Source organism: Amphibalanus amphitrite, unplaced genomic scaffold, assembly GCF_019059575.1.
Source record: "Amphibalanus amphitrite isolate SeventyFive unplaced genomic scaffold, NRLGWU_Aamphi_draft 000727F_arrow, whole genome shotgun sequence".
NCBI classification, from domain to species: domain Eukaryota; kingdom Metazoa; phylum Arthropoda; class Thecostraca; order Balanomorpha; family Balanidae; genus Amphibalanus; species Amphibalanus amphitrite.
Window position 1 is genome coordinate 162,772 of NW_024882221.1, and position 10,987 is coordinate 173,758.

The 10,987-nt window shown below is 45.3% G+C and overlaps 1 protein-coding gene across 1 annotated transcript; it reads left to right on the top strand.

Moving 5' to 3' along the window:
- Positions 1-7,143: 7,143 nt before the first annotated feature.
- LOC122365279 (zinc finger MYM-type protein 1-like) lies at positions 7,144-10,456 on the top strand. The gene is made up of 2 exons (XM_043336373.1): positions 7,144-9,750; positions 10,278-10,456. The coding sequence occupies exon 1, from the start codon at positions 7,611-7,613 to the stop codon at positions 9,747-9,749; it is 2,139 nt and encodes a 712-aa protein (XP_043192308.1). The 5' UTR covers positions 7,144-7,610; the 3' UTR covers position 9,750; positions 10,278-10,456.
- The last annotated feature ends 531 nt before the right edge of the window (positions 10,457-10,987 follow it).

Here is a 10,987-nt window from a genome sequence, read left to right on the forward strand (position 1 = left end):
GTCGCTGAGAGTGGGGCCATGAAAATTTTGGATTAGGTGTAAACATGATAAACTGGGAGTCGATTTGTTGTGATGCGCTACGCCTTAGGCGGGTAATTTGTTAGAGCCGGATCGGTCCTTTTTTTCTTTTTGCTGAGAGTGGGTACGACTAACCTGCAATGGAATTTAACTTTGCTCCTAGGAGGGTGGTTAACAATGATTGCGGATATACGCGCATACGTGAGGCACTGGTTTACTCCCAATCCTCCGTTTAATTGTATTCAGTGTGGGGTCTGATAGGTGGGGGTAATGGCTCTGTCTAGCTTCCAAAAAGAAAGCATCACCCTGGATACGTGTCGATCACAAGTTAAAATGAACAGCAATGGACAACGTAAATGGTTGATAATGACCGTATTGCCATCTCCCCGTTCGCGAATCATGAAGTTATGCTTCCTCACTGAGGCTCTTAGGCGGGTTATAGGGCATGACGGATGTGGTTCCGCATTTTCAAGCAATAGTTGTCAACAGTTGATTGATGTTTTGTCAAAACATATTAGCATATACGGCAGTTCAGTGTACTTTATGTCCGTCTGATGTGCCCGTCGTTGCGTTTTCGCAACGATGATGGCGCCCGGTGTGCCCTTCGTTGCGATTTCGCAACGCATGTTTTTTACGTTTTTCTCGAAAAACTTTTGCTGCAGGCAAAAATTATTTTCGATTCCATGCAAGGCCCTAGTAGGAGCATAACATATTTTGATTTCGTCGATTTTCATGATGGTCAATATTCCTGGGCATAAATGGGTTAATTGGGCACACTTGCTTATAGTGTGCTCCATCGGCCGTGCAGCGTCTTCTAATAGCTGTTTCAACCGAACAACTCCAAAGCTGTTAACTTAAAATATGTTTAGTGATTCCGCACCTGCACTTACAGGGCTTAGAATACCATGTGATATGCTGCACACACTAACATAACTATTCTACGATAGGCGTTATCACTAGTGTATTCGCGGCCATTGGGGCGACGAAAGAAAAGAGGAAAACAACTGGCCCCAGGAACTTTAAATTATCAGTTAGCATGCATCTTTTCCTTGATATGTAGATAATTTACCATCAATTGTTAGAGAAAATTGCATATAAAATCTTCCATTTATGCTTTTTTCATCGTTTGCATAATATGTTCTTTTACTAAGCTAGAAACACTAATTAGAAATAGTTCCCGCATCATCGTCAAGAACAATAGGAAAGGCTTGAAGTGAATACAATAATCTAAATGGTTTTTTAATCTATGTGAAGACACTTCTAAAATTGCCTGTAGAAATATTGAAGGCAAAAGTTCAACTTTTTCACAAGACGGATGTCTATAAACTTATTCAACGTGTGACAACTCAGCCGGTAGTTCGTCGCCTACAGCCAAGCTTTCCCTAGTGACCGATAGAGGCGCTGCTATCGATGTCCGCCCGTGCCGCCTAACGATATTGCTGAAATAATAGTAAAAACAGAACATAGGAGTGATGAGCCATTTGGCACATTTTCCATCATGTCATGCATGTAACGCATTGCGTATGTATTTCACGCGTCCACATGTATTTCATGCGTTTTTTATGTTCTTTGTTACAGGCCGAACCATATACATGAAATATGTCAATGCTTCACCTCTGGAAATGTTTTTAAACATTTTATTTGAAAAACACCATATATCATCATGTAATTGTCTTGTGAAGCTCACTGAATAAGCCCTGAATAAGTGATAGGTTTCAGCGATTAAAATCCACAAGAACACCCTCAAAATTTATATGTGGTTAGGTAACAGCACTGTTAATGGCAGTCACGGTGTGCAATTTTACAGCTTGATTTTCGATGAAGTATCATTATCTTTTGACGTACTAAGATTAATAGAGTGGCTACCATGAATCATGTATGCCGCAATGCGTGGTTAATGTTAGCAGTTTGGCAGCTTCTAAACAACTATATCTCAATATTTCTGGTAATCTTTTTAACTGACTTCGAGAGGCCGTGTAGAAAATCGTGCATATTCATTGCCAAAGAACATTAAGGTCATTCACGGCAGCGGTCGTTCAATTGGGAACTTTTGTATGTGTTGATTTGCACGGGGATTGTGACACGAGACTTATGTAGATGCTAGATAGAGAATAGGCATGAACAAGACGACAAATCACTTACGAACTGCCTCCTATACTTCATCTATTATAATTGGAATTGACGCAGCATCCAGATATGATTTAAGTTTTCCGTTTTCCTCGTATGGAAAGCAACTAGAGAAAATTTTAAGAAAAATTGTTTTGATATTGCAAAAAAGGCATAAAAAGCGACATCCGGGGAGTTTGTTTTTAATTGGAAAGGCTTTAGGGATAAAAACCTCACCTTGCAGCGTCAACACGATCTTTCTGGATCTGCCATCCAACATCCTACTGGATCCGTGATGTGGTATACGTATGCTAAAAATGAATGTAAACTCCCAAATGTCATCCCGTAAAAATGGCCTTTAAATGAGCGACTGCCCAGGAACCTACACACCTATATGCGCTTCCTAAATGAACTTAGGGAATGATCATTTGCAATGGCAAAAGGTGATAAAAAATTCAGTTTTTTCACTTCAGGATAGTTGGATACAAAGCATTTTCGTGAATAATCACTAGGTTATATTACTCACAGTGGCTAGATACAACGAACGATAGTCACATGCTTTTGGCGAGTTATTGACACCACACCTGTATGCAATTACCCTCCAACATTTCACCTAAAAGGCCCCTGCATACAAACAGATATGCATGAGCTGAACCCACGCCAGTAGCATTTTCTCCATATAAAGTTTATAATTATAGCGCTTTTACTAGATTTCTTGCAAAATTGGTTGTATTACCGTCGATTAATCATCTTAAATAGACAAGGAATTGAGCCGAATGCTCGCAGACTGCAATCGTTTAAAGTGTGTGCTTTGCTGCAGAGGTTTTGAATTATATAAGCAAGGACAGGTCAGTTGTATTATTTTACATTACTTTCAACGTTTCGAATACATACTTCACATTCAAGCAGTGGCGGCGGAATAGGGGGTGCAGGGGGTGCAGCTGCACCCCCATCCACAACCATGGGGGTGCAAAGATATCTTTTTGCACCCCCAAAATCCGTTCAAGGGGCCCACAACCATTCAATGAATTTTTCACGAAAACCGGTGATTGGGCCCCCAAAGCCAGTAGAACACAACCCAAATTTCCTCATACCGATTCCTTGAGGCCCATACTGGTCTCTCAGGGCCCCTACACAGGCTCACTGGGACTTCTGAGGGCCTCATGACGGCCTCTGAGGGCCCCGTGACGGCCCAAGCACAGGCTCCAGAGGGCCCCGCGCAGTTTCAGGGAAACATGTGACTTGTGAGGGCCCAACACAGGTTCCTTGGGGTCCAACGCTGGTCCCCAAGGGCCCCGTGCTTTTTTGGGGTCCACTCAGGTTTATGGGGGCCCATACAGGTTCATGGGAACCTGAGGGCCCGATGGTGACCTCTGATGGACCAATACAGACTCCAGGGGACCCCCGCAGGTTCAGGAGGACCTCTGAGGGCCCCGTGGGTACCCCTAAGGGCCCATGCTGGCATCTTAGGGTCCAAGACAGGCTCCAGAGGGCCCCTCACAGGCTCCTGGGGGTCTAAAGAAGGATCTAGGGCTCCCCATAATGACCTCTTAGGTTCCAAGCAGGCTCCTGGAGGCCCACGCTAGCTCCTGGGTGGGGCCCAATGCGGTTTCTGCTGCCCCACGCTGTTTTAAGGGGCCCAAGTACGTTCCTAGGGCCCAGCACAGGTCCATGTGATCTCTAAGGGCCCCATGGTGGTTTCTGAGGGCCCAACAAAGGTTCCTGGGGCCCCATGCAGGTCCATGGAGATCTCTAAGGGCCCGCATGATTGCCTCTGAGGGCCACATGGTGCCTTCTGACTACTGAGGGCCCAACAAGTCCTCCTGGGGCCCCACGCAGGCTTATTGGGACATCTAGAGCCCAGTTTAGCCCGTCCAGGGCCCGACACGGGGTCGCTGTGACCCATGCTGATTTCTGGCGCCCCACGCGGTTTCCTAAGGCGCCTGCGCAGGTTCATGAGAACTTCTAATGTCCCATAATGGCCTCTGAGCACCCAACACAATCTTCTTTGGGCCCCACGCTGGTTCCTGAAAGCCCAAGCGGTTTCCTAAGGGGCTAAGCTGGCTCACGCAGGTTCATGGGGAACTCTAAGACATCCTACGATGGCCTCTGAAGTCCCGACACAGGCTTCTTGGGGCCCCACGTTGGTTCCTTGGGGTACATCATACATGCGGTTTCCTGGGGGCACACGCGGGTTCAAGGGGAACTCTGAGGGCCCCGTGATGTCCTCTATGGCCAAACACAGGCTCCATAGGGCCCCACGGCCCACGCTTTTCAATTTGGATAATAATATATGTGCTAACTTAATGAGCAACTAGAACTAGCAACTGCTAGCGATTGAGAAATGGACAAGACTGCTTCAAAATATCTGTTTTATTATTTGTAAACATTCTACATATAACATTAGCATATATCATTAAAGATCAGATTAAAACATCTATTTCTAGCGTAAAAGACCGAATTCTTCTAAGACGGAAGCCAATCAGGTCGCTGCATTACTATGACGTCATCAGTCTCATTAGTCAGAGATGAGGATGCAAGGACATATATCACAAACCTTGCCAGTCTCGTGTGTGCTTTGTCGCGCGGCAAATTGTGCGTAGTTGAGGCCATATGTTGAGGCTTGGTTGAGGCGAGTGTCGATGCTGAGAATTTTATACCTTTTGATGTATACTTAGAAAAATACGAAAGGCTCAGGCGATTGATTGATGAAACCGAATTAGCCGTGTGAAAAGGTAAAATAGTTTTTCCATTTTCGGTGTTTGATGTTTCGCAAATTTAGTTCAATTGTTTTCCAATGTTACCACGTTGTCAATGATGGTGCTCATGCAATGCAGACTGTAATGCAAATTGCAACTATTACTTTTTTGTTGTTTCATGAATAGTTTACTGTTAGGTGAATATTACCAGGACAGAAGTTGTCCTGTCATTCAGTAGGACTATAATGTGGAATGGCCAAAGTGATATGCTGGCTTTTATGCATGTTGTGGCTTGTGCTGTGCCTAAAAAATAAAATATTTGAATTTTGAAGAAAAAAATTGGGTTTTAGTAGAGCAGACTTCATATGAAGGATTTCCAGCCAAGATCCGAGGCCAAACCTAACCTAACCTGACCTCAGTTTACCTACAACCTACAACCTGTCCTACTCTACAAACCTACACACCTACAGCGCCTCAAAAACCTTCGTGTGGCGTCTGCTCTACTAAAGCCAAAAATTGTTATGGGGAATTAATTTCCCAGCACACTGATTATGAGGTCATTCATGTACAATTCCACTTGAAACGAACTTTGTGTCAGGAATTTCCCTATGATTATTGTCAGAATGCATGATAGTAATTTTACTTAGACACATAGGTACCTACCTATCTAGTTGTTGGCCAAGTACGACAATAAAATGATCAATTATCAATGATCATGGTATATCTAGCCACCTATTTACAATCTTTATAGGTACACTACAATATATTTTAAAATAGATACTACATGTCCAATGCAGGTGGAAACAAGGAGACAACGTGGGATATCATAGCTTATCATGAAACCATTTAAAGCATCTGCCCTGTCTGGGGCCCAGAAGAGGAAAAAGAGGCTGGAAGCAAAACAAAAACAAGAACATGAACTAAAAAAGATGAAGACAATCTCTGAATGGTTGAACAAGTAAGTGTTATTCCTAAATATTTTTGCTCCTTGTCCATGCTCCAGTCTGCAAGTACCATACTAAAGAGCTAAAATTTGTTGTAATCCGATCATCCATATTGCAGCATGTTTTATGGTGTGTTTGTTGTTTTCATGCTTTCCCTGAAGTTAAATGTGTTGGTTGTTTACATATTTTCCACTGGTAGTTCCTGGCTACCAAAAATAAGTGCATGATTGTCTGTTTATTTATCCCAATATTTGAAAGAAGACCATTTTTCAACCAGCCAACATGCATGGTTTGAGGCTCTCTTTATTTCAAATGAAAGTATGCCTGGTGCTGGCTGAGGTAGGAATATCTATGTCTTGTGTGTTGAGTGTGAATCCACAATGGCTGCTCTTGTGGAATGTGATTGGGCCTGGATGGGCCTGGTCTAACTTTACCACAAATGCTCTGTCTAACAGGATCCTGTTTGGCTGTGAAAATCAGCCCATTCCCTTGAATGCATGAAAACATACCTACACTTTGAAGTGTGCAATGTACACATTAACCTTGAAAACATTAACCATCAAAAATCGCTGGCTGCTTGAGCTGCATTGAATGTGACAGCATTGCTTTTGATGGGTAATATGCATTATGATGGGTGCACTATAACAAAATATGCATCCCACACCAACAGGGGGCGTCCTGAAGCATCAGGCTCTGCACCTGATATTAACACTGGCAATGGTGGCAGAGGTGATGGTAACACTTGATGCTTGCATGCATTTTATTAAGCTAAATTGAATGTGCTGCATAACTAGAATGCTGCTAGGATTTTTCTTTTTTTTTCATAAAAATGTCAACTTTTGACTTCTGCGTTTTAGGGTTAATTCTTAATAGCTACTGGCTGCTAACTAATGCTATACTTGTTTAGATGTAATGCTACCTAGTATTGCATGTTTATTTACAATTGTCATATACTAGGGTCGTTCTCTCCTAGGTGGTCTCATTGGCCAAAATGACCAGTAGTGTTGAAATGTGTTACTGTCTATCTCTAACCTCCAGATACTGCTATTAGTGTTAAACCTCTACTAACCCTCTTCCAGCCTATACCCAGTTGTAGATTGTCCAGTTATTTCAGATAAATGGGGTTAATGACTTCTGGGTATTGAAGTATTTGTTTGTATTTGAACATACTCAGTGTGTTGGTAAAGAACCAACCATCGATTATTAGCATGCCTAAAACAAATTTGAATTAAATTTTGAATGGTCACATGCGAGGCTTAAATAATTTCCTACATCTACCTCAAGTTTTGGGTGTAAGTCGAGGGGTGAGATAGGGGGCAAGTTGGGCATACTTCATTTAATTTTTATTTCATTTCATTTCTTAGGTGGTGATGCTGCACCTGGAGCGCAGAGGGCTTCAGGAAGCGACCATGACGCCTCGGAGATACGAGAGACAGTACCTGCCAACAAAGACCATGAAAAAGAGGAAGGCGATGCTGATGGCGTCCAAAGTCCAATAGCTGAAACAGTTCAAGACGAACAGTTGGAGCCAGTAGAAGCTAGCCGCTCGAAGGACACGGAAAGCCGTGAGGGTGTTTCGGAACCTCACGGAACAAGCGAAACACTTGCTTCTTCGGACGAACAGTTGGAACCAGTAGAAGCTAGCCGCTCGAAGGACGCGGAAAGCCATGAGGGTGTTTCGGAACCTCGCGGAACATGCGAAACAGTTGCTTCTTCAGACGAACAGTTGGAGCCAGTAGATGCTAGCCACTCGAAGGACACGGAGAGACATGAGAGTGTTTTGGAACCTCACGGAACAGGCGAAACAGTTTCTTCAGACGAAGACCGTCCATGTCAGCCAAGTATGGAGTTCCCTATTACGTCGGGTCGACGTTTTCGGTATGAATGGTTCAAATCATTCAAGTTTCTCTCTTACGACATTGGGAAGGATGTTGTTAAGTGTCACACCTGTTTGACAGCAGTGAGAAAAGGGCTGATGAAAAAAACTTCTTTCCGAGAAACCGCTTTTCTGGAGGGCTTCTCTCACTGGGGAAAAGCAACAACCAAGTTCAGAGAGCATGAAAAGTCAACCGCACATCAGAGGTCCACTGAAAAGCTTGTCTTGTCGACTACACAGCCCATCACAGCGATGGTGAATGATGCTACTCAATCGGAGCGAAAACGCAACACCGAAACCTATCTTCAGATTATCAGCGTACTCAGGGGACTGGCCCGGTCTGGGGTAGCTGTTAGGGGTCATTCTGAGCTTGATGGTAATCTTACCAAGCTTCTGGAGGAGAAAGCAGCCCTGTCGCCTGAAGTGAAACAGTGGATGGAGAGAAAAACAAACTTTCTTACTCATGATTGTCAGGACGAAATATTTGAAATCATGGCCAAAATGATTCAGCGGCAGCTCGTTGAGGAGATGAAAGACAGCGGGTGGTTTTCCATTATAGCAGATGGAACGACAGATGTCGCGGGCAAGGAACAGATCTGCGTGTGTTACAGGTTCGTCAATGATAAATTGGAGGCACAGGAAGTGTTCTTAGGCCTCTATGCTGCGCCAGACTCCACGGCCGCGACCCTCACCAAAGTGCTGCTGGATGCCACGCAACGTCTTGTCGGTGGTATAAGCCATCTGCGCGGAATGTGCTTCGATGGAGCTAGCAATATGTCTGGTCAAATATCTGGTGTTCAAGCACGACTAGCCTCAATGCAGCCGAAGGCTATCTTCGTGCATTGTTTTAATCACTCTCTCGATCTGGCCCTGGTGGAGGAAGCAAAACAGGTGCCAATGATCGCCGATGTCATGAACATCGTGCGGGATGTGTCAACATGTCTCAATACAGCCAAGCGAAAAAACATGTTCCGAGACCACGTTATCGGAGGAGGTGACCCGTCAAATGAGCGACACCCCACGACGCTACTCGCCCTATGTCCGACGAGGTGGACTGTCCGCTGTCAGGCTTTCCGTCGTTTTGTAGACAACTACGATGCGGTGGTAGCAACGGTTGATGATCTGGTGGTGGATAGTGGAGTGTCCCCTGACGTTCGCAGCAAGCTGCGCGGAATCAAAACACAGATGAGCAAGTGGGAAACCATCTTTGGCATGTTTGTGACGCTACAGGTGTTCGAGCCATGCGAGGCTCTTGCTCGGAAACTTCAGAGCCCATCTCTGACATTTGGTGAAGCAGTTAAGGGAGCGGAGGCCTTGACTGACATGCTTGAAACGCAACGCAGCGATGACAGCTTCAACACGCTGTATGCGAACGTCGAGGAAAAGGTGAAATCTCTTGAATCAGAGATCCAGGACCCAAGAGAGCCAAGGCAGAAACGGCCGCCAAAGAAACTCGAGCAGGTGGCAAACCCGACGCCTCCCACCACGTTCACCGCTAAAGGTCTTCTTCGGAAGCAATATTTTGAGGCTCTGGACATTGTTCACCAAGAAGTGAAGAGAAGATTTGTGCAACCGGGGGTTCAACGCCTGAAGGCCATGGAGGAACTCCTGCTCGCTGGAGACAAAGTACCCAATGCGAGTGAAATAGCACGCCGCCTCGCGGTTGCGTCACCATCAGGTCCTGAGGGGATCGGCAGTCAAGAGGCAAAGCAACCAGACATTGATGCAGAGAAGTTGTGTTCCCAGCTACAAGTCATCCCACCTGCTCTCAGTCGCCAGAAAGCCAGCACTGTAAAGGAGCTGGCCACGAGCCTTTTTGGTGGTGAGGGTGGCAAGGTCAGGGGTGAGCTTCTGAGTGAGGTTGTGAAACTCTGCCGACTGATCCTGACAGTGCCCGTCTCGGTGGCGACTGGTGAACGCGTTTTTTCGACATTGCGACAGGTAAAAACCTATGCTCGCAGTACCATGTCGCAAGCACGCTTGTCGCACCTAATGCTCCTGAACGTACACGAGAGGCGTGCCCTTGACTTGGATCTACGTGTGGTCATGCAAGAGTTCGTCGAAGCCCATCCGGCAAAGAGGATACCTGTCTTCGGTCGCAAGTGAGGTAAGAAATGCTCTTATTCAATGATGGGTCGATAAACTGTTGGCAGCCTTAACAGTCACTCTAACAAGGGATACACGTTAACACGTCACGCAGTTCCGGAGAGTTCCTTTTGTGTTTGAAAATTGATTTTGATATGATGACGATGATAAACTACTTTTTTTTAAAGCCAAAAGTGTATTGCAGTGTCTACACAGTTGTCATGAGCGCTGTTTGATGTCCTTTTTTATTAACATGGTGCCAGCTTGCTCATTGCTGGCGTCTCTCGGCCTCTTTTTTTTGTGCATTTCACGTGGAATGGAAGTGCGCTCGGCCAGCGAGAAGTAGAGACCGCTAGCAAGCTACCTCCATGTATTGCAAAACCGGCCGATAAAAACAGACACTGAACAGCGCTCTGGTCATATCGCTCTATGGAGATGTGCACATTCTTTTTGGCCATGCAAGTGCACATTTCTAAAGGTCTTGGTCATGCAAATCAACGATTTAACGAAACTGAGTCTGGCATTCCCTCTGTCCGCATCTAATTTCAGGAGACGCTGTGTGGCAGAACTCAGCGTGTGCGAGCGTCTGACATTTTCGCCCCCCTCGAGGGATTGGAGGCGATGGTGGTCGGCGCCGGCGGTCGCGTTCACCGACTCCACGCGTCTTACGAGGCGCTACCGGCATAGATGTCAGCCGAGGGGATCTCATGGCCGTTCCGTCCAGGAGGAGAACGTAAGCTCTATCAATTATTTGCACAGGTAAAGTGTGGAGCAAAGGTGCCACAGTATTAGTACCTTTTTGGGGGGGGATATTAGGGTACATCAATTGTTTTCAGCAATGTTCGGTGGTAAAAGGTACTTTGCCCCTCAAAGAAGTACCTGGTGAACACCTTTTTTACTTTAGGACTTTGAACGCTGCGTTTTCAACTGCCTTGCTCTTTTCCAGGAGATATTGTCGCTAAGCTGCAGCCTTCAATGCAGCATCCTGCCGAGACATCAACGGTCTTCTTAGAATACTTAGTGGATCTACTTGTTCCGCTAAAAGCTTTACCTTATTGCAAATATACATCGTCATACTTTACATTGTATTGCTGGAAGGCGGGCACCTGATGAAGTTGTTCTCATCTCCCCTTCCCTTGCGAAGACGGTTAATTATAAATCGATTTGCGCCAGCGTGCGGTGTTTTAAGTTCTGTTTAAAGTGGAAAGTCAGTAAGTTACCGTGTCAAGCTCAAACTTATTTTTTTTTTGGGGGGGGGG

What these genes read in the sequence shown, in the direction of transcription:
- LOC122365279 (XM_043336373.1), top strand. Translation starts at nt 7,611, where the DNA reads ATGGAGTTCCCTATTACGTCGGGTCGACGTTTTCGGTATGAATGGTTC.